Consider the following 24,769-nt stretch of genomic DNA (forward strand, 5'->3'; position numbering starts at 1 on the left):
TGCTATGCTCCTGGCTCTTGCTTCATGGTGGTATGAGGTCCCTTTGTCTCTCTGCTGGCTTTTCTCTTTTACATCTCAAAAGATGCTGGCTTAAAATATGACCTAATCTTGTAAATTAAGTCCGGAATCATTAACATAACTGCTGCTAATCTCATCTCATTAACATTACAGATGTAGGAATTTACAACACAAAGGAAAATCACATCAGATGACAAAATGGTGGAAACTCACACAATACTGGGAATCATGACCTAGGCAACGATAGATATTTTGGGGGGACACAATCCAATCCATGACACCTCCATTGAACTTATTATCAGTCAGGAACTCTTGTGTCATTTTTACATAATGCTCAAATAAAGACCTCTTGAAAAAGATGCGTAACCATGACTCTTAAAGTTCCCTTCGTAGGAGGCCTCTTTCTACCTAGAGTCAGGGTAGTCAAAACAGCCTGATATTGGTATAACAACAGAGACATAGAACAGAATTGAGAACCAAGATGTAAATCCATCCACCTATGGTCAGCTGATCTTCGACAAAGGGCTAAAACCATTAAATGGGTGAAAAGACAGTCTCTTCAATGAGTGGTGCTGGCAAAATTGGATGTCTATCTATAAAAAAATAAAACTGGACCCATACTTCACACCATACACAAAAACTACTCAAAATGGATCAAAGACCTAAATGTAAAACCTCAAACTATAAAGATCATGGGGGAAAAAACTGGGAGAATGCTAGGGGTCCTAATACATGGCGTAAACAGAATATGAAACATAACCAAAAACACTCACGGAGCAGAAGAGGAACTAGATAAATGGGACCTCTTAAAATTAAACACTTATGCTCAACAAAAGACTTCTCCAAAAGAGTCAAAAGAGAACCTACTGTTTGGGAAAAATTTTTTGGCTATAACATGTCTGACAAGGGACTCATTTCTAAAATTTATAGAGAACTTCAACAGCTCAACAATAAAAAGACAACCCAATCAAACAATGAGCAAAGGATATGAACAGATACTTCACCAAAGAAGACATTCAGGCTGCTAACAAACATATGAAGAAATGCTTATTATCATTAGCTATTCCAAACCAAACCAAACCCAGTGCCATCGAGTCGATTCCGACTCATAGCGACCCTACAGGACAGAGTAGAACTGCTCCGTAGAGTTTCCAAGGAGCACCTGGCAGATTTGAACTGCCGACCCTTGGGTTAGCAGCTGTAGCACCTAATCACTATGCCATCAGGGTTTCCTCATTAGCTATTAGAGAGATACAAATCAAAACTACAATGACGTATCATCTCATCCCGACAATACTGGCAATAAAACAAACAAAAAAAACAGAAAATAAATGTTGGTGGGGTTGTGGGGAGACTGGAACTCTTATACACTGTTGGTGGGAATGTAAAATGGTAAGCCACTATGGAAAACAGTATGGCACTTCCTCAAAAGCTAGAAATACCATATGATCCAGCAATTCCACTTTCAGGTATATACTAAATGAAATAAGAGCCTTGGCATGAGTAGACATATGCACACCCAGGCTCACTGCAGCATTAGTCACAGTTGCAAAAAGATGGAAACAACCTAAGTGCCCTTCAACAGATGAATGGATTAACAAACTGTTGTACATACATACAGTGGAATACTATACAACAATAAAGAATAATATGAATCCACAAAACATCTCACAACATGGATGAATTTAGAGGACATTATGCTGAGTGAAATAAGTCAATCACAAAAGCACAAATGTTGTATTAGACCACTATTATCAAGTAACAACAAAAGGTTTACACACATGAGAAAAAACAAAAAGAAAGACGTTTCTTTGATGTTAGCAGGGATGGGGGGATGGAGGGAAAATTACCAATTAGATAGAGGACACATGTTAATAGTGGTGAAGGGAAAGGTAATATATAATATGAGGGAAGTCAGCACAGCCTGACCAAGGCAAGAGAGGACACTGAGAGAAATGCAAGACTAAAGGGCAACTACGGTAACAACTATAGCTTAGACAAACCTGCAACAATAGTATTTACAAGTAATAATTTATGAATGGATAAATAAGTAGATAGACAAGCCAAGAGATGTGGGAGGGTGTAAGGGAATACACCCACTGCCAGATACAGGTTTGGTGGTGGATATATCCACATACATGACTCATATAAAGTACACAGGGGTACAGTCAGGGAAACCTCTTAGACATAAGCAAACACCTTGCAGGATGAAGTTCTAGGCTAGAAGACAAAGAACTATAGATTTGGGGGACATCTACATCAATTGGCACAACATAGTTCATAAAGATAATGTTCTGCATCCTACTTTTAGTGAGTAGCGTTTGGGGTCTTAAAAGCTTTGGAGTGGCCATCTAAGATACAACTATTGGTCTTTTACCATCCGCAGCAAAGGAGAATTAAGAAAACCAAAGACACAGGGAAAATATTAGTCCAAAGGACTAATGTTCCATGTGAACCATAGTCTATATGACTCTGAGGCCAGAAGAAACTAGATGGTGGCCGGCCACCACTATTGACCGCTCTGACTGGGGTCACAACAGAGGGTCCCAGAGCAAGTGCAAAATGACAGGACAAAAAAATCAAACTAAAAAAAAGACCAGACTTACTGGTCTGACAGAGACTGGAGGAACCCCCAAGACTATGTCCCTAAGACATCCTTCTGACCTGGAACGGAAGCCATTCTTGGAGGCCACCTCCCAGCCAAACAAGACAAGCCAAACGAGACAAGCCCATAAGATAAACAGTAATGCCCGAGAGAAAAATACTCCTTAGAACAACTAATTATAGATCAAAAAGGTAATATCTGCCCAAAAGCAAAGACGAGAAGGCAGGAAGGGGTAGAAAATCAGGACTAAAACAAATGGGGAACCCAGGGCAGAAACGGGAGAGTGCTGACACATTGTGGGGAATGAAACCAAGGCCATGAAATACTTTTTGTACAAACTATGGAATTGGGAACTAATTTGCCCAGTAAGCTTTCACCTAATGCACACACACACACACACACACACACACAAAGTTCCCTTCAGCTTCTTGATCTGAGTCCTGGGATCCCTTACAGTTCAATCAAAAGGAAGTCTTCTTTTCTCACACATCCTAGGAAACTTAGGATAAAGAGGTTCTCCCTATTGGTATTTACAAACCATTTCTTCTGCTTTCTTCTTAAAAAACCCCAGCCCCACTAAGTATACAACATTAGGCTATATCATCTACCTCCCCCTTTTAAAGTCACCTCCCAATGTCCTGGTCACTCCCCTCATTCTTTGAAAGTGTTGGCACTTGGCTTTTCATCTTCCTCAGCACTGCCACTTCTGTCATCATTCTTGGCAACTTCACAATTGATGAACACAACCTATGTCTCCCATTTTGGTCTCTCAGTTCTTGATCTCACCTCCACTCTTTTCCTCTGCCTGGATAAGCTTTCTCAACTTTGGCACGACTAGGGCTTTGGTCCGGATAATTCTTTTCATAGAATTATCAAAAGGGAATTTGGGCCAGAAAATTCTGTTTAAACCCCTCAAGTCTGCACTGGTTCCCACTCGTTCTATCCTATTCTGGAACTGTGGCGGCGGCAGTGCTATCAGCCGAGTTGTAACCGTCATCTGTCCAGTAGCGGCTATAGTGGCACAGCTACAATTTTTCCCTCTTTCACATGCACCATCCCTTTCTCCTACTGAAATGGATCATTCTCACAGGTGTATAAACGTGCCTTAATATTATCTCTTTAAACTCAGTAAAAGGAGCCCTGGTGCCATAGTGGCTAAATGTTTGGCTGCTAACCAAAAGGGAGGTGGTTTGAACCCACCAGCTGCTCTGAGGGAGAAAGACGTGGCAGTCTGCTTCTGTAAAGATTAAAAAATAAATAAATAAAATTAAAAAACCCAAAGCCATTGCAGTCAAGCCCCTTCCGTCTCATAGTGACCTTACAGGGCAGAGTAGAACTGCCCCACAGGGTTTCCAAGGAGTGGCTGGTGGTTTCAAACTGCTATAGCTCTTAACCACTGCACCACCAGGGCTCCTCTGTAAAGATTACAGCCTTGGAAACGCTATGAGTCAGAATAGATTTGAGAGCAATTTTTTTTTTTAAGCTCAAAAATATTTGTAGAATTAAAATATCTCTTTTCTCTTGTAGCTACCACCTTAACCAAGGAATCAAACTTAGTATCAGTAATAGTGGGATAGATTTGATGTTGCTTGCACGACATTGTGAATATACTAAACAACAATGAATCGTACACTTTAAATCAGTGAATTATATGGTATGTGAATTATAGCTCAATAAAGCTGTTAAAAAAATACTACTTCTCTAAACAACAACAAAACTCTGTCATGATTCTCTGTGCTCCTTCACAACAAAACTTCTCAGAGTTGTCAAAGTCATTGCTTCTATTTGCTCCCCTCCTATTCTCTGTTTGTTCTACTCCTGTCATGTTTTTATCCTCTCTCTGCTGAGATGACCTCATCTTACCAAATCAAAAAAAAAAAGAAAGAAAAAAAGAAACTCTTTGTGTTGATCTCTCAGTAGTATTTAACAGAATTGGTCACGTCCTCCTTCTAGAAATACTTTCTTCTCTTAGCTTCATGACCTACCCTTTCCTGGTTTTTTCCTACTTCAGAGACTGGTCCTTCTCAGTCTCCTTTTCTGACTCTTCCTCCGATGCCTGACCTCTAAAAAAAGAAGCCCCTCAAGGCTTGATTTTATCCTTCTACTCTTCTCATGTTTACTCAATCTCTAGGTGAACTATTATCTAGGCCTCTGGCTTTAAATATCATCTACAGTATGGTAACCGTCATGTCTGTATCTCTAGACAACATCTTCTCTGAGCTCCGGATTTAAATATCCAGTGATGACTCCAAAGACATTGAAGACTGAACCTGTGTCTTAAAAGCTTGCAAGTAGCCACCCGAGGTACAACAACTGGTTTCTATTCACCTAGAGCAACCGAGCAAGGAGGACAGTTAGGAATAGAGAAGGATATGGAATGTGTGGCCAATTGCCTCCATAAACAACTGCCTCCTCTGCCATGAGATCAGAAGAACTGGATGGTGCCTGGTTACACTTACTGAACATTTTGATAGAAGATTCTATGGAAGAATTCTGATCAAAAGGGGGAAAATATAGATCAGAATTTTAAATTATCATGGAATCCAGACTTTCTGGAGCCATGGAGGCTGAATGAAACCCTGAAACTATTGCCCTGAGATAATCTTTAAATCTTAAATTGAAAAGATGCCCTGAGAAAGATTAGTCCAAAGGACTAATGGACCACAACTACCACAGCCTTCACCAGACTGAGCCCAGAACAACTAGATGGTGCCTGGTTACTACCACTGACAGCTCTGGCAGGGATCACAATAGAAGGTCCCCGACAGAGTGGGAGAAAAATGTAGAACAAAATTCAAATTAACCAAAAAAAAAAAAAAAAAAAGACTACACTTGCTGGTCTGACAGAGGCTGGAGAAACCCTGAGAGTACAGCCCCCAGACACCCTTTTAACTCAGTACTGAAGTCATTCCTGAGGTTCACCCTTCAGCCAAAGATTAGACAGGTCTTTATAGAGCTAAGAGCTAACAACAACACGTGTGAGGGACGTGCTTCAGAGTTCAATCATATACATGAGACTGATAAGCGCAACGGCCCAAAAGCAAAGCAAAGAAGGTAGGAAGGGACAGGAAAACTAGACAAATGGAAACAGGGAACTAGGGGTGGGGAAGGGGAGAGTGTTGACACATCACGGGGTCGGCAACCAATGTCACAAAACAATCTGTGTATTAACTGTTTATTGAGAAACTAATTTGTTCTGTAAATTTTCACCTAAATCACAATAAAAGAAAGAAAGAAAATACCCCCTGAAGTCTTCTTAAAATCAAAAAATAATTTAGGTTAATTAGTAAAAATGTCTGCCTTGAGTATTATGCTCTTTTAAGAACTATCTATATGGGACCAAACTGACAATAACAATTTGATAGATAAGATAGGGACGATAGGGGACAGTGAATTTATGTTAATGAGGGAGAAACAATTCAGAAAAGGAGGGTGAGAATGGTTACACAACTTGAAGAATGTAATCAATGTCATTAAATAGCATATGGAGAAACTGTTCAATTGGTGTATGTTTTGCTGGGTATATTCTCAACAAGAACAACAAAATAAATACAATTTTATTAAAAAAATTGACAACAGAAACTCGAAAGATTAGAGAGGAACCTTAGGTGGCAGGGAGTCTATGTTAATGGGGGGGAAACAACTCAGAAAAGGGGGGTGAGAATGGTTGTACAACTTGAACGCAATCAATGTCACTGAATTGTACATATACAGACTGTTGAACTGGTGTATGCTTTAATGTATACATGTTCAACAACAAAAACAGAGCAAATTATTGAAAAAAGAAAACTGACTCCACGTCACATAACTGGCTCCAACTCATATACCTCTCCTTCATCCTCTCTGACAGTACATTGCCTCAATGGCCTTTCTTCTGTCCCTCACACGTGCCAAGCTTATTCTTGCCTGAGGGACTTTCTGCACGCTGTTCCCTAAGCCTGGGATGCTCTTTTCCTGGATTTAAGCATAGGTACGGTCTCTGCTCAGAAGTTAAGTCTCTAAGAGGCCTTCACTGACCAAGAAGCCTGTTTTGTTTTCTTCAGAGCACTTCTCACGCAATCTTATTTATTTTCGTATTCACCTGTTTGTTGTCCATCACTCCCTCTAGAATCCAAACTCCATGAATGAGAGCAACCTTGTCTGTATAACTCACTTTTATCCCCCGCACCAAGAATAGGGCAGAAAGCACTCAATAAGTGTTTACCGACTGGCTGAATGAATGGCTATGATAGGGCAACCAAAGTATAATCTCCTAACTGTCCCCAGCAGCACAGAAAACTTGCTCTCTGACCATTTTCTGTCCCAGAGAATATGGACAGAGTCTCTACAGATGTTAAATTTAAAACATTCCTGATAATGGAAAAAAATTACACCACTAGGAAAATAAGTAAGCTTTTGTCTCCATACAAACATTTCAGAACTCATCCAGGAATATAATGATAAAATCCTCTATTTTAACAATAGGAGTCACCGGGTGGCACAAACGGTTAAGCCCTCGACTACTAACTGAGAAGCTGGGAGTTCAAACCCATCCAGAGGTGCCTCAGAAGAAACGCCTGGTGATCTGCTTCTGAAAAACTACATCCTTTAAAACTCTACGGAGCAGCTCTACACTGCACACATGGGTCACTATCAGGGCTGGATTTTCCCGCACCTGAGGAAGCATGGTGCTTACCTTGCTTACCAGATCGTCTGTGGTGAACAATTTCACATTTTTTCACCACATCAAAGATTCTGCTCCTAGGCATGGCTACCATCTGTCTCTCTCCCAACACCACAGCATCTTCCTACAGAATCAAAGCCTCTTTTCAAATTTACAGTCCCTGACAGGGATGGATTACCCAGTAAGCAAGGTAAGCATGGGTTTACTTGTGCTTACCTACTAATCTGCAGTGCACAACTGCAAATAAATCCATGTGAAACTGTGCACCACAGGTTAGTAAGCAAGCACGAGCAAAGCCGCTACCTTGCTTACTGGGTAATCCAACCCTGGTAGCCCTGAGTGGGAATCAACTCAACGGCAACCGGTGGTGTGGTGATGTTGGCAATGCAGAAGGCAGTATAGCACGGTGGGCAAAGCTGCAAGCTTTGGGGCCTTACTGCTTGAGTTCGAATCCAGCTCTGCCACTTCTAGCAATGCAATTTGGGAAAGTTCAGCTCTCTAAGCCTCAGTTTTTTCATCTGTAAAATGAGGGAAACAATACCAACTAGAGGTGATGTGAGGTTTAAACGTGTTGATCCACTGGCAGCACTTTGACTGGTACCTGACACCTGGTGACTGCAATTAATCTTGTTACTATTATTATCCTCATTGGCGTTATTTGTTAACAAAAAATTAGCGTCAAAGCAATGAATTCGGGTTTGGGAATCTAATCTGTTAGGAAGCCAGGCAAACAAAGAAGGGGGAATTATGTAATATTTTTTAAAAACATTCTAACAGAGAGTCTTATTATTTTAGGAAGTATTGTGGCTTGAATAGTGTCCCTCCAAAATTCAGGCCCATCCAGAAACTCAAAACGTGTCTTTATTTGGAAATGGGGTCTTTGCAGATGTAATCAAGATGAGGTGATACCCAACTGGGATGAGCCTGAACCCAGTATGACTGATAACCTCCTAAGAAGAGAAGAGGCACAGAGACAGCCACACAGAGAGAACGCCACGTGAAGACAGAGACAGAGACTGGGATGAAGCAGCTACAAACCAAGACTTCCTAGGATTGCCAGCAGCCACCAGAAGCTAGAAAGCCACAAGGGAATACTCTTCCCTAGAGCCTTCAGAGGGAGAGTAGTCCTGCTGACCCCTTGACTTTGGACTTCTAGCCTCTAGAGCTGTGAGAAAACAAACTTTTATTGTTTTAAGCCACTCTGTGGTAGTGTTTTATGGAAGCCCTAGGAATCTAGTATGGTAAGGAATCTGAATACATACAAATGATAAAATGTTTCAAGTATCACCTTGATATCTAGAGGGAAAAAAAAATCTTAAAGAAACAAGAATACCTGATAAGTTGTCACAAAGTTGGCATAGGTTCCAGCAAAAATGTGTTTGACTTGAACATTCACAAGGTCTAAATGAAAGTTATAAATCCATGCTTAGAGTTTTTAGAAGTAAAAAATACATCTGCTGCATTACCAAGTCAAATTTACTTATTTACTAGAAATGTATACACCCATGAATGGATGTTGGTTACAAACAACATAAAATAGTAATTTTGATAAGACAGCATATCATATAAATCACTTAGTTTAGAATTTAATTTTCATGCATTTGCATAATGAAGCCAGGTTAACAAGCTTTAGAGAGGTTTGACTACATATATATGTAAGTGTTCTGATGCTTAAAAGACTGGTTTAGCATCTTCTTTTGCATTACCTTAATCTTTAAATATGATTACCAGATACTACAGGAATCATGCATAAGAAAAAATAGACAAAGTACAAATTTAAAATGAAAGTGCTAGAAGAACCACACTTCTGTGGGGTCCTCTGAAGAAAGCTGGATAATATTTCTCCACCAGTAGCAACAATTAACACAAAATCATAAATCAATGGAACCACTTATACCATCAGCCGAAATCAGGCAGCTAACATCAGAGTTCTTGGTCAGGGCATCTGAACGAGTTGAGCTGGTTGTGTCACTTGGTCCACGACCAAAAGATATCACCTGACGAGTGGTGTAGACATACACAAGGGTGTGATAACTACAGGAGAGAGAGAAAGTTACAGTGAAGACCGACGCATTGGTGGTTTTTTGGGAAAAATAATGTTTCCTAGCACAAAATAATGAATTTATCTTACACAAAGTACCCAGATCTCCTTTCACAACGCTAGACTAGGAGGGGTACTAAATAATGTGGATATGCAAATACAGATAAATATTAACTTACCACTAACTTTAAAGGCAGAATATTATTGATGGGGGACAAAGGCCTCTATCTGGTTTCTATCACTTGTGTTTTAAATACAATTTTCTTTTCTTTTAAATGAATTGGGTAGATATTATTCAGAGTCCTCATAATTAGGTTGTTTGAATATATATGCAAATAGACAGCATCTACAAACATGACAGATGGGCAGTCTACCATTTGCCTGTCAGTTTGTCATACTATGGTCGCTTCCTTGTTGCTATGATACTGGATGGTATACCACTGGTATTTCAGATACCAGCAGGGTCACCCATGGTGCACAGGTTTCAGCAAAGCTTCCAGACTAAGACAGACTAGGAAGAAAGGACTGGCAATCTACTCCCCAAAATTAGCCAATGAAACCTTACGGATAACAACAAGATATTGTCTGGGCACATTTCATTATCTTATACATAAAGTGGACATAAATTTACAGCACGTGACAACAACACACATGAAATTGTTTTGTTTAATCTTGTCCTATCAACTCAAGCAGGCAAACACCACTGTTTCTGTTATCAATCCATCTCCCCATACCCCAGCGGCTAATAAGGTGTATATACAGTAGATTAGCAATTAATTCTTGTTAAATAATTAAATGTTTTGGGTAAAGAAGAAAAAACTGAAAAACTAAACTATATTTGAAAGAAACAAATATTCAGAAAAGGACCTATAAAAATAGCAGCTATGTATTTTAGGGTTTAATAACATTCCACATGAGTCATTTCTAAGTAATAAAATATAACACTTTCTATCCATGCTAAAGGAGTCCCTGGGTGGTGCAAACACTTAAACATTCAGCTATTAAGTGAAATGGTGGTGGTTCAAATCCACCCAGAGGTACCTCAGAAGAAAGGCCTGGCAATCCACTTCAGAAAGATCACAATAATTGAAAACCCTATGGAGCACAGTTTTACTCTAAACAAATGGAGCCGCCATGAGTCAGAATCAACTTGACAGCAAAGGGTTACTGGTTACCCATGGTAAAGTGATAAACCCTGTTACCTTCCACAATCTATCTGTGAAACTAGGCCATCAATTCCTTCCACGAGTTGTGGGCCTCTCTTTTCAGCAGTAGGACCATGTCCCAGCTGTCCAGAGCTATTGTCTCCAAATGTGAACACTTTACCATCCTGTTTAAAAAAGGAGGAATCAGATTAACTTTGGCCTAAAAAACATAATTAAAAGCTTAAAGATTAAATATCAGAGAGAGTTAACATGATAGCATTATGTGAAATATAAGCTCTCTATAAACAGGAAGAGTCCTTTATTTATTACGGCTAATACTGAATGCAGAGTTAACATAGTAAACATGAAAAATCATTGGTATTCCCTTAAGAACTTGGCACGTAATAAATGCTTATTGAATGAATGAAAAGACATAACTGGTTCAAGAGTAATGCCAAAATTTAAGTATAGGATTGCTTTATTTATCTGAGCATTTTCCTGAATATATTCTCTTTTGAAAAGATGATTTGGTGATTAAATACAAATCTAGCTTTTTCCTGCCACCTAAGAAAAACATAATCCCAACAATTGAGGGCTTCCTAATTTAACCGACACATTTCCAAGAATAAAAATTTGGGGGGTATATAGTTTTAAAATAAACATTTTAACCACACGAATAGTTTTCAAATCTATTCTTTACGACTATGGAGAGAATCCATCCCGCTGGAACACATCGCATGGCTGATACAAGGGAGGAAAAAATTCAGGAGGCTGGCTCAGGATTGTGCCAAGCAAGAAATGGAACAAAGTATGTGCTAGTCTGTAATATGAGTTATTGAAAACTGTGAAAATTACCTTGCTTCTATAAAAATTTTCATCTGTAAAGCTATATTTAAAAAAAAAAAAAAAAACCCAGTGCCGTCGATTCAGACTCATAGCGACCCTATAGGACAGAGTAGAACTGCCCCATAGAGTTTCCAAGGAGCGTCTGGTGGATTCGAACTGCTGACCCTTTGGTTAGCAGCTGTAGCACTTAACCAGTATGCCACCAGGGTTTCCAAAGCTATATTATCAATGAATAATTGCTAAAAGGATTAGATCCTATATTAATCCAATTTAATATGTATCAAAATATTCCCTAAAGCTGAAATTAGCTTTTGTAAAGAATCTTGAAAATCACATGGCTTATATTTGGTTAAACTTTCCTTTTTAGATATTTGTTCATTGAATTTGTATGTCCACATATTGAGCCACATCTTGAATTCAACAATAAATAGTACATAAACCTTGTGGTAATATTTCTCTGGGACTATAAAAAAAAAAAAAAAAGCAACACATCTTGGATTACCTGGGTAAGCACTGCAGTGTGCTCAGAACCACAGCTGATATAAACCACACCTAGTTCCTTCAGTGCTCCAACGGAACGAGGCTTGTAACTTTGCACTGTTGAAAGAAAGCAGAATTTCTAAAGCATGAGAAACAAACTCAGATTTCATTATTGTTAATAAAATGCCTTATATTTATATTTAATTATAACTCAATTGTGTTTAAAATAATTTTAAAATGTGAACAATCAGAAGTATTATCAGAGGGGAAACGCTGCTTTAGAAAAGAAAAAAATCTGGTCATTTAGAATTTATTTCTGGAAGCTATTAACCTTTGGGAGTGCTTGAGGTTACTGGCCTTGAAGCTAAGCTTCAAGACCCCCATCTCCAATACTATTGCTATTGAGTCATACTCATTTGTGCCACATAGTAGGTATTTGCAAATATGTAATGATAATTATCCCAATTGTAATACATCATTTGATTTCGTGGCTGCTGCTTCCATGGTCATTGATTGTGGATCCAAGTAAAATGAAATCCTTGACAAGTTCAGTATCCTCTCCATTTTTCATGATGTTGCTTATTTGTCCAGTTGTGAGAATTTCCAACTGGAAAGAAATAATTATTTACTGGAAGAACAAGAATATCTTGTTACCTGGGACGTTATTGCCACTGAGGGCCAGCTGCCCTGCGTTGTTGCTTCCCCAGCCAAATGAAGTGCCTGAGAGAGATAGGGCAAAGCTGTGAGCCCCTCCTGCAGCCACCTGGGCCAGCGGGATCCCCTCCAGGGACTTCACCCTCTGCGGGCTCTCTTGGGAGAGGAACTCCTTCCCCAGGCCCAGCTGACCATGACTGTTGTTTCCCCATGAAAATACTTGGCCATCTATGGAAAAAAAAAATGAGAGAGAGAGAGAGAGAAATTCAGAATTGTACACACATTTGAATACTAAATTCAGGTAGAAACTACCACTCTAATACTACAAATTTTTAAAGAATACATCAAAGATAAAAGGGAAAATAGGATTAAAGTATTCTGATTGAAGGCAAGGGGGATGATCAAGCTCAACTTCAAAGCCCTTTCCACAATGCCCACTCTTCTCCCTCCCAGCTAATGGCAACTGTGTTCTTTCAGTTGCTCAGTCCAAAAATTCTCAGAGTCATCCCTGACTCCTCTTTCTTTCACATTCCTCAACCGTGCAAATCCTAAAGCTTCCACCTTCAAAATCTATCAAGAATCTTTGTTGCACAACATAGTGAATGTAATTAATGTCACTGAATTTTACAGGTAAAAAATGGTTGAAATGTTTTGTTACATGTATTTCACTGCAATAAAAATGCAAAAACAAAACAAAATCTGCTGAGAATCCAACCACTTATCACTTCTCCATGGTTGCCACCTAATCCAAGCCACCATATTTTTCTCCTTGAAAATTACAATACCCCCTCTCTGGTCTCCCCGATTCCACCTCTGTCCCTATCAGTCCAAAGGGTAGCTAGAGTTATCTTTTTAAATTTTTATTGTGGTAAAATATATAAACATAAAGCTTTCCTTTAACTATTTTTAGGTGTACAATTCGGTGACATTAATTACACTCATAATGCTGTACAACCTTCATCGCTATCCATTGCCAAAATGCACCTGGTGGATTTCAACTGCCGACAATTTGGTTAGCAACCATAGCACTTAACCACTACGCCACCAGGTTTTCCAAATTTGACTAAAAATTTGACTAGGGATGGATAATTTACACCAGATTAAAAATCATGCTTTTTTAATACTTATACTGAGAGAGCGTCAACACTTCTTAGATTTTGTAAGTTCTTATATTAATGTTGGAAACCCTGGTGGCATAGTGGTTAAGTGCTACGGCTGCTAACCAAAGGGTCGCCAGTTCGAATCTGCCAGGTGCTCCTTGGAAACTCCACTCTGTCCTATAGAGTCACTATGAGTAGGAATCGACTCAACCGCACTGGGTATACTGGGTATATTAATGTTTATCATTAACCCTTCTAAAGTTATTTCTACTGATGGAAAGAATTTACGAAGGCACACTGCAAAATGTCAAGCTCCACGGAGGGCTGTAAGAACTCACAGTTCACTATGGCAAATGTACTAGATGCCTAGACTCTACACAGCCCTTTGTGGTCCAGAACAATATAAAAACAAATCAATACCCAAGAAAAAATTTTTGATAGTTAAAAAAAAGGAAAGTGGGAAAGGGGAAAAGACCAGTATTTACTGTACCCTTACTTTATGCTAAGGACTGTGCAAAAGAATATTACATACCCTCTCTCATTAAATCTTCTAAACAACCTGCAAGTTAGGCATCAATATCCCTACAGATGAGAAAATGGAGACTCCAGAAGGTTAAGTGACTTGTCCAAGATGAAACAGCAAGAAATGGTAGGTAGAAGGAATCACACCACAGCCATAAGAGAGGTACCCTGGTCTCAGAGTCTGCATGGGGCACGGTTAACAACTTAGGGCTGGGATGTAAGCAAGTTTACATTCAATTCCCACCTCTATTTCTTAGTGTGTAACCTTGGGCAAATTATTTAAAGTCTCAAAGACTAAATTTCCTCATTTCTGAAATGAGGAGATGAATAATATCTGACCACTGTGTCTGTGAGGCAACTGCAAGGGATAACAGACATAAAGCATTTAACTCAGTAGCTGGCACATAGAAAGCAATGAAAAAATGCTGGCTGTTCATAACTCAGCTAGGCACTGAGGCACAAGACATCACCTGAGGGACACAGAAGTGTTATGTGTCTCTCCATTTGGAAGCCTGGATTGAAGATGGGCACAGGAAGGTGGAGGTTAGTAGAAAAAAATGTAGAGTCATGATTTTGACATCTTGACTTTTCTTTCTCTGATTTAAGTCAAAGAGACAAACAGCCCTTAGTCTGCCTGGGTTCGCCAGTGTGAGCAAACCATTCAGCATAAAGGGCAAAGGGCTGGAAATAAAACTGCTCCTAAATTCCCAGAGAGCCTACCAGTCAGGTCATGTGAATAGAGAGGGATCTTTATGGCAATGAGATATGAATTAAAAACGATGTAGAGTATAATAAGAACAAACAAAATTGAAAAAAATACAAAGAACAACACTTTTAATAAAATCTGGAGTTAAAAACTTCTAAATGCATTAAAATGAACTCCAAACCCCAGTTATCATTTGTATTCAAAAAGTCATGTCTTTGCAGAACAGAATTTTAAATTCTTAATGGACTCCAGACTTTCTGGAGCCATTGAGGCTGGATGAACCCCTGAAACTATTGCCCTGAGATAATCTTTAAATCTTATACCAAAACTATCCCCTAAAGTCTTCTTTGAACCAAAAACTAGTTTATTTTAATTTGTAAAGTACATTTGCTTAGAGCGTTGTGCTCTTTTAAAGAATTATCTTTGTGAGACCAAATTGACAACAGCAACTCAAAAGGTTAGATGGAAAGCTTAACAGGGCAGTGAGTTTCAGATAACTGTGGTAGAATAATCTGGAAAAGGATAGCAAGAATGGTGGCACAACTTGAATGTCATCAATGTCACTGAATTGTACATGTAGAAATTGTTGAAATGGTATATCTTGTACTGTGTATACTTTCACTAAAACACACAAACAAGCAACAACAACAAAAAACTAAGGGAATCTGAATAAACTATGTACTTTAGTTTTGAAAAAAAAAGTGACTTCTTATTGGCACTCTGGAGACTCCAAAATCATCACTTTTTACCTTGAGATAATGCCAGGGAGTGATAATGTCCACAGGAAACTTGTATGATTTTTATACCAGCCAGAGCTTTTACTTTCCTATAATAAAAATGAGACAAACTCTATTAATCCTTCTTTAGGGTGGGTCACCAAGTGGACTAAGATATGGAAGACTATCACAGGTAATACATCTGGTCTAGGGAAACCATTTTATTTTCTTGAATTTCTGTAGTACTTTTATTCCAAAGCCCTCAAACTGTTTTGAGGACGTCGACAGGACTGAATCTAAAACAAGGTACAGGACCGAATCCAAAACAGTATATAATGCAAAAATGGTGCTTTAATGCCTTATACGATGCATTCCTTTTTATTCTATACTTAACAACCTAAAAGAAAAAGAATTTTCTTCATACACATATAGCATAGAATTCATAGAATACTGTCACCCATATGACCTAATTTAAGCACTGTGAGATAAAGAAACCATTAGGTTGAATCCTACAAAATTGCCATTTTTGGGATCAAAAGTAGACAAGTATTAGCAGTTTCATATGATTCAACCTAAGAGAACTCAGAGAAGTCAGATAGCTACCAAGGTGTGGAAGTAGGCTCAAACCCTGGTCTTTTCATTCCAAGCTCAATGCTTAGTCCCCCAAGCCACAAAGATCTCTCTTAGGATTTAATGACCAGAGGCGGTAACAAGAAGCAACTTCCTAGTATTAAAAAATGTAGTTTTAAAAATTCCCCAAGCACGTAATTCATGAACACACAATTCAGTGTCATATCCCCTTCCCTGTTTGTGAAGATACATGATTTTTTTTTTTATTTTATTAATTGAACTAGTAGAACCCAGTGGCTTATGACAGGCCAAAAGGTCATATTCCAGTAGGTAAGATTAGGACCAAGGGTCACGTGCTCTCATTTCACCCCGCTCTTTTCCTTCACTGGACTCTAATTAAATAATAATTAGTGCTAATGGCTTTTTCTTGCCTCCTTCTCTCACTGGGCTATAATCATTTTGGTCAGGGACTGTGTTTGCCACAGACATCTTTGTACCCTAGCATCTTGCATGGTGTCTGGCACATGGTACTCAAAAATATTGAATGAATTGAAGTACTTACATAGGTGTAAAATTTAGTTCTTTAAATTCTCCAATCCCCAGCTGCCCTTCAGAACCAGCTCCCCAAGCAAAGACCCTTCCTTTATGACAAACTGCCAGGGAATGCTCCTTTCCACAGCTCAGGAGATCGACGTTCAGGGTTTCTAATGCCTGAATAAGTCCTTTGAGAAGAAAAACAAAACAACCGCCCCCCCAAGATTATTAATTTAATAAGTTTAAGGCAGTGCGATCCTTCAAAATCCCTAGGTAACACAATAACTTGCACTGGACTACTAACTAAAGATTGGCAGTTCAAACCCACCCAGAGGTACCTTGGAAGAAAGGCCTGGAAATCTGCTTTCTATTAAGATTACAGTCAAGAAAGCCCCATGGAACAGTTCTACTCTGTACCACACAGGGTTACCCTGAGTTGCAACAGATTCAACAGCAACAGTTTTGGTTTTTGTTTTATCCTTCAGAAGGAAGGGTCATCAGATTCCTCGTCTCCTCCAATGAATGAGCTTTTAAATAAACTCCATGCCAAAGGACTGAAGGAAATAAGCTCAATGTAGGAGTACAGTCTTTATGGGAATATACCTTCTATTTAAACAGGTGGGCATTGGGGAGGGAGGGACCCTCTGAACACAATAACATTTGACCAGACTATTTCTTTGTGATGTTGCTGTGTGCTGCCCAGTGGATTCGAGTCATAGTGACTGTACATGACAGAGTAGAACTGCCCCATAGGGTTTCCTAGGCTGTAATCTTTATGGGAGCAGATTGCCAGGTCTTTCTCCCACAGAGCCAGTGGGTGGGTTCGATCTCCCGACCGTTTGGCTAGCAGCCAGCGCTTAACCATGGCTCCACCTTTGGAGCCCTATGGGGTCACTATGAGACCCACTTGACAGCAGTGGGTTTAGGTTTTCTGGTTTTTATGTTCATATTATGTGTAGTGAAGGAACAATCTACACAGTTGTATTAACACTATCTACAAAACCGATCATGATTTTTATAAATATTAAACATATACATGGAGAAAATACACAAAGGAAATGCGTCAAAGTATTAGTTGTCTATAGGTGTTGGAATTATAAGTGGTTTCTTTCTCCAACTTTCTACAACAATCAGTAATGGTAACAATGCTATATTTTTTTAATTTTTAAGAAATTGATGCCACTGGGTATTTCTGAGGAAGTTACAAGTGTCCAGCCCACAAACCACGTTAGGAAAGTCAGGCTAACTTCCCCACATAGTTCCGCACAAGCCAGGAGAGAGGTCTGAGAGGCAAGCGGGACGGACTATACCTCTGCCCAAAAGAGCGCCGTGCAGCAGTTTCGGTTCTCAGTTTCGCTTTAAAGATGCATTTGAAACTGAAACAAACCGGAGGCGGGTCTGGAAAACGAAACTTAAGTTGTACTTGGGCAGAGTCGAGCACCGTTTTCCCGTCTCCTCTGGCTCAGCGAAGGAGGCCTGGTGGGCCAGAGGTTAAGCGCTGCGCTGCTAACCGAAGGGTCAGCTGTTGGAACCCACCAGCCGCTCCCTGGGAGAAAAGACCTGGCGATCTGCTCCGGTAAAAATTACAGCCTGGAAAACCCCGTGGGGCAGTTCTTCTCTTTCCCATGGAGTAGCTGTGCGTTGGCATCCCCTAGAGGTCACACAACTGTCCCTGCAGATGGTAGTTTCCCAACATCCCCACCTGCCCCTTCCCGCCGACGCCCCGACCCCACGCTCCCCTCTCCCGCTCGCTGCACCTGGACCCTGGCGCTCACCTGGCCGCTTCCTGTGGGGTACGCCCCTCCGGCCCAGCTGGCCGCAGCTGTTGTCCCCGCAGGCGTGGACGGTGCCATCGCTCAGCAGCAGCAGCGAGTGGCGCTCCCCGGAGGCCGCCTGCCGCAGCTCGGCGCCCCCAGCCGCCTCCCGGCTCTGCCGACCCCTGGAGCCCGCGTCCCAGCAGAAGTACATCCCGCTCCGCGCCCGGGCCCTGGGAAGATGCGGTCCACTGCACCCGGGACAGGCTCCCACAGACTTCTGTGATGTTCCGGAAATCTGGAGGTGGGGTGCACAGCCAGCATCAGGTCTCAACCTGCCTTCCAATTGGTTCCCGGGAGCGCTCTGCACCTTCCAGATGCCCAGCCCGATCTAAGTGCTGAAGAGCAAAAAAAAAAAAAAAAAAAATATGCAAGGAGGGAGAAATTTACATTCGCTATTTTTACCTACTTGCCAGCTGGGCAAGTTACTTAAAGTTTCTGTGCCTCCGCTACCACATCTATGAAATGTGGGCAGTAATACAGCAAATCCAATGTTAGGAAAACTTAATAGTATATATACCAAAAAAAAAAAAAAAAAAAAACCTGCTGCCGACGAGTGGATTCCAACTCATAGCCACCCTGTAAGAAAGAGTAAAACTGCCTCACAGAGTTTCCAAGGAGCGCCTGGTGGATTTGAACTGCTGACTTTTTGCTTAGTAGCCGTAGCTCTTAACCACTACACCACCATGGTTTCCAATAGTGTGTGTGTATATATGTATATATAATTTAATTTAGAATAATGCCTAGAGTGGTCATAAAAGCATCTGAATGCCTACCTACTTCCAGACACTGTTGTTTGGCACTTGATATACAGTACAGGAAAAAAAAAAGAAAAGAAAATCCGTATTCTCCTGAGGGAGGAAAAAAAAAGAGGGAGAACATAAAAAGACAAATACTAGTTTTATGTCAAGTAGGAGTCCCTAAGTGGCAGCAAAGGGGTTAAGGGGTTAAGCACTGGCTACTAACCAATAGGCTTGCGCTACTCTACTGCAACTGTTTTTTTTGGGTTTTTTTTTTTAATAATGCCAAGCAGCAAAGTGAAGAAAAAGAAAGCAGTAAAGGGCTAGAGTTGCGAAGGAACTATCCTTTCGATAGTTCCCTTCCATCAGGGAAGGCCTCTCTGATGAAGAGACATTTGAGCAGAGAACTGAGGGAAGGTGGGAATGAGGAAAAGAGTCACACTCATGTCTAAGGGCAGAGGGTAAAGGGACGTAATTGGAAGGTTTGGAACAGAGAAGTGATGTGATCTGACTTTTATTTGAAAACAACCACTCTGGCTGCAGGGTGGAAAATAATAAAGCAAAAATGGAAGCAGGAAAGTTGGTTAGGGGAAGCTGCTGTAGGAGCCTAGGTGAGTGGAATGATGCTTGAACTGACGTGCTATCCTGGAGGGAAGAAGGTGAGAAATTATCAGAGTCAAGGTGTATTTGAAAGTGAGAGTCCACAGATTTGCTGATGGAAAGAAGAAAGGATTTCAGGTTGGCCTAAGCAACCGCACGAAGGATGGTAGCCCTTACTGGGATGGGGAACCCTGAGGGGGGCACAGGTTTGGGGCTGAGGTTCCGGACCCAGTTTTGTGATAAATTTGAGAAGCACGTGCAGCAAGTAGGCGATAGATAAATCAGTCTGGACTTGAGAAGTCTGGCTGTCATCAGCACAGAGATGATGTTTAAAGCCAGATGGCTGAATGAGGTGACCAGGGGATGGGTGTGCCATGAGAAAAGAAGAGGTGAGAAGACTGATCCTGGGGGAGTACGGCATTCAGCAGTGGAAAAGAGGGGCTGCTGGGAGGTAGGAGGACAACCAGGAGGAGGGGGAGTGCACAGAGCAAGTGAAGAACAAGGGAATGATCGACTCTGTCAACTGCTGTTGAGGAGTCATGCAAGTAAAGATTGAGAATAGAGTCTCCTCATGGTGCAAACAGCTGGAGGTTCAACTCCACCCAGAAGTGTTTTGGAAAAAGGGTTGGTGATCTACTTCTGAAAAAGCTGCTATTGAAAACCCTATGGAACAGTCCTACTCTGACGTATACGGGGTCACCATGAGTCAGAATCAACTCAACAGTAACTGGTGACAACAGGTTATTGATTCTAGGTTTTTCAAAATGGAGGTAGGTTATTGGCAACTTTGACAAGGTTAGCAATCGCCAGTGCTATTGATTTATTATTTATCATATTAGCTCCTCTCTCTTTATCACTACATTTTAAATTGGTGTTGCTAACTGCCCTCAAGTTCGCCCGAATCCTGGCGATGCCATGCACAGTTGAGTAAAATGCTTCCCAGTTCTGCAGCCGTCCTCATGGTCTGCCTTGGACAGGACCCCTGTGTTGTCAGGTCCGCCCTACCCCTCAGGGTTTCCTGTCCTGGAATCCCTATGGGTGTAGATCGCCAGGCCTTTCCTCCTGTGGAGCAGCCGTAGGACCGCTGTGTTGTCAGGTCCGCCCTACCCCGCAGGGTTTCCTGTCCTGGAATCTCTATGGGCGCAGATCGCCAGGCCTTTCCTCCTGTGGAGCAGCCGTAGGACCGCTGTGTTGTCAGGTCCGCCCTACCCCGCAGGGTTTCCTGTCCTGGAATCTCTATGGGCGCAGATCGCCAGGCCTTTCCTCTTGTGGAGCAGCCGTAGGACCGCTGTGTTGTCAGGTCCGCCCTACCCCGCAGGGTTTCCTGTCCTGGAATCTCTATGGGCGTAGATCGCCAGGCCTTTCCTCTTGTGGAGCAGCCGTAGGACCGCTGTGTTGTCAGGTCCGCCCTACCCCTCAGGGTTTCCTGTCCTGGAATCTCTATGGGCGTAGATCGCCAGGGCTTTCGTCCTGTGGAGCAGCTGTAGGACCTCTGTGTTGTCAGGTCCGCCCTACCCCCCAGGGTTTCCTGTCCTGGAATCTCTATGGGCGTAGATCGCCAGGCCTTTCCTCCTGTGGGGCAGCTGGTGGGTTTCAACCACCAACCTTGCAGTCAGCAGGTGAGGACTTAACCACTGTGCCACCAGGCCTCCCTGTTTAAGAGATTCGGCTCCCCTCCTCCCCTGTTCTTCCAGCTGAGTGCCACCAGGGCTCCTTTTTTTCTGTTACATAATACATGGTAAATTAATTCACTAAATAGCATTGAGTTCCTATTGAATGCCAGGCACTGTATTTTTCGTGTTACATAATATGTGCTAAATACAGTGCCTGGCACTCAGTAGGCACTCAGTGACTATTCAGTGAATTAATTAGTTAAAATTTGTGGTTAATAAATTTTTTAAAAATCTGTCCTGGATATCCACTGTGAGTATAACAGAGAACAAACAAAAGATTATAATGATGACCCACATTAATACATACTTTAGACTTCACAAAATCCCTGTAGCTATTTTACCTCATGAGTCCTCATAACTACAGGGCAAGCAGGCATGAGAGAGGATACTGTCTTTGTTTCACAGACAAAAAGCTTAGGCTCAGAGAAGTAAGAGTGACTTTACCCAGGTTGCAAATGAATAAGTGCTTTTTCTTCCCAATACACCGCCAAGCCTAAGGAGCTTCCCTTTCTCGGAGAACACTCAAATGAAAAACAGGAAATCAACCGGAATTGTCATCATATATTTAAAATCAAATTCTGAAGATTATTTATACTTAATATTTCATACTACAGTTTTTGGGGTGTTTGTTTTGTACTAATTTTCCCCTAACAGTGATTTGTGAAGGAGAGAAGGGAAAGAAAATAAAGTAATAAAAATTCCTAACTACCTGCCACATGCCGAGTTTCCTTCACAATATATTTCCCCACTTAAGCTTTGCAACAGCGCTGTAAGGTCCACATATACCCCCATAAAGATGAACCACCTGAGAGTCAGAAAATTTAAGTGACTTGCCCTTCCCCCTCCAAAAATGGAAAGATAAGATTCAAAGCCACATCTCCCTTCTTCACCTTTCCACCAAACAGCACTAACTCAAAATGAGGTGAGAAAGATGTTAAGAAGGGGATGGGAGAGAGGATGAGCTTACAAAAAGTCGTCATGGAGTGGATAGGGCTGCGGAAAAACAGAATAAACCAGTAAGGAGGGAAGAAAATAGGTCTGAGGTAAATCGTTGAGGATCAGTTAGAAGGAGAACAGTTGAGAAGATGTAGAGACTTTGCAAGTTTTCATCACTTCTCCTCTGCCCTCCTCCTCCTACTTACTCTCTCTTTTACTCTAACCCCCAATGTTCTAAGTTCAAAGCATGTGCTACTGCTCCCAGCCCTGAGACAGGACAAATGGAAAATGGGATACATTGCACATATTGGCATAGTTTATGATTACATTCCCACTGCCACTCCAATCACCTCCAGTGGCTCCTTGGCAAATGTCATCAAATATTTCTTCACAAATGGACAAGGTTGCCCAGTACAAGTCATTGTTGGAGAAGACCGGGGACAGCCTACTAAAATCCCATTTTGACTCTCCTTATAGACAAGAGAAAACCCTTGTGGGGTGATAGTTATAAGCTACAGCTGCTAACCAAAAGGTTGACAGTTCGAATCCACCAGGCGCTCCTTGGAAACCCAATGGGGCAGTTCTACCCTGTTGTGTAGGGTCGGTATGAGTTGGAATTGACTCGACAGCAACGGTGTGTGTGGTGTGTATAGACAAGAATTACAGCCAGAACGCTCATCAGAAGGGAGGATGGTGAGACTCCATCTTATATACTTTGGACATGTTATCAGGAGATACCAGTCCCTAGGCAAGGACATCATGTTTGGTAGAACAGAGGGTCAGCAAAAAAGAGGAAGACCCTCAAAGAGATGGATTGATACAGTGGGCTCAAGCATAACAATTGTGAGGTTGGCGCAGGCCCAGGCAGTGTTTCGTTCTGTTGTACATAGGGTTGCTCTGAGTCGGAATGGATTCGACAGCATCTAACAACAACGTAACAGACAAGAATGAGTCCTTAGATGGTGCAAATGGTTAAAGAACTCAACTGCTAACTGAAAGGTTGGGGGTTCAAGTATATTCACAGATGCCTGGAAGAAAGGCCTGGTGATCTGCTTCAGAAAAATCAGCCATTGCAAACTATATGGAGCACAGTTCTACTCTGACACACATGGGGTGGCCGGGAGTCGGAGTTCACTTAAGGAACTGCGGCTGGGTTTTGTAGACAGGAAACGGTAGTTTTGAATTTTAGCTCTAGATGGCAGTATGAGCCAACTTGTTTTTTTTCAATCTTAGAACTAGAGCTATTTTTGTCAGGTTGGTAGGTAAACTAATGGTGCTGCCTTTTCTGTATAGGTAGTCTTGTGGTTATCAATATTGATTTTTATGATTTTATTCCACATGCCCATTGCAGTATTTTGTTACTTACCTAGAAAAAAATATAAAATGCTATATTCACATGTTGTTATTATAATAAAACCTCGTTTATATAAAGCCTACCAGCCATTTCAAAGCTCCAGAACTTAGTCCTGAACTGAAAATAAAGAGAAAAAGGGCCTCCGAATCCTAGAAATTGTTGCTGCTGAAGCTTCTAAACATGTTGTCCAACAGCAAATGGAGGACCGCCTGAGATTTGTACTTAAAACACTATTTAACTTAATTCATTAACCTATGTGAACTAGTAGAGCCTTCTTTGTAAATTGGGTAGGTCTAGCTTTGGCTGTATATAATAAAACCCCCAAATAATGATGGTTTAAAGATATACAAGTTTATTTCTCTCTCACATAAAATATGCAGAAGTAAGCAGCCAAGGGCTGGTGTGGCAACTCCATGATTTTTCAGGAACTCAGGTACCTTCTCTCTGTTTCATTTGAGAACTTAACTTCCATCCCTATGTTCTAAGGTCACCTCATGTTCCAAGATGGCTGCTGGAGTTCAAGCTATCACAACTCTGTTCTATAGAGTTGGAAGAACGAATGAAGCCACTATCCCAGAAATCTCATACAACACTTCTGCTTATATTTGATTAACCAAAACTTATTCATATAGCTATACAAATGGCAGAAGAAGCTGGGAAATGCAGTTTTTAGCTAAGTACATTGTGATACCAAATGAAATCAAGGTTCTGTTACCAAGGAAGAAGGGGAAAATAGCTATTAGGTGGCAACAAGCAGCCTTTCTACAACCTGCCAGCAAGTAATTTGAGATGCTTAGTTCAAACGTGTGTGAAAATCGGAATTGCCTTCATGGGCGCGCCACTTGTGCAGTTGCACAGAACCGGGATCTCACAAGGGCTCCATACTCTGCTCTATCTTGGAATTTTTCGTAATTTTTCTTTGAACTTGTGTACTGTAAGTGAAGTCTGATGGGACAATAGAGCATGTGTGTGAGCAGAGGAGGTATGTCTGCCCTTCCTTGCTGCCCCTTTGTATATAGTGTCCACTAGGACGGACTTCCCAATAAACAAGG

General features: G+C 41.1%; 1 protein-coding gene across 1 annotated transcript in view; it reads right to left on the bottom strand.

Annotated features, from left to right (window-relative positions):
* HERC6 (HECT and RLD domain containing E3 ubiquitin protein ligase family member 6) overlaps window positions 1-18,750 on the bottom strand; it is a 68,957-nt gene extending 50,207 nt beyond the window's left edge. The window contains exons 1-8 of the mRNA XM_049885744.1: window positions 18,376-18,750; window positions 16,629-16,788; window positions 15,530-15,606; window positions 12,453-12,680; window positions 11,821-11,915; window positions 10,530-10,657; window positions 9,184-9,320; window positions 8,620-8,687 (exon numbers count right to left, since the gene is read on the bottom strand). Of these exons, the coding sequence (XP_049741701.1) occupies window positions 8,620-8,687; window positions 9,184-9,320; window positions 10,530-10,657; window positions 11,821-11,915; window positions 12,453-12,680; window positions 15,530-15,606; window positions 16,629-16,788; window positions 18,376-18,568 (1,086 nt within the window). The 5' untranslated portion in view covers window positions 18,569-18,750. The remainder of the gene's footprint in view (window positions 1-8,619; window positions 8,688-9,183; window positions 9,321-10,529; window positions 10,658-11,820; window positions 11,916-12,452; window positions 12,681-15,529; window positions 15,607-16,628; window positions 16,789-18,375) is intronic.
* Window positions 18,751-24,769: the final 6,019 nt, after the last annotated feature.

The sequence above is a fragment of the Elephas maximus genome, chromosome 5 (genome assembly GCF_024166365.1).
Source record: "Elephas maximus indicus isolate mEleMax1 chromosome 5, mEleMax1 primary haplotype, whole genome shotgun sequence".
NCBI lineage: Eukaryota > Metazoa > Chordata > Mammalia > Proboscidea > Elephantidae > Elephas > Elephas maximus.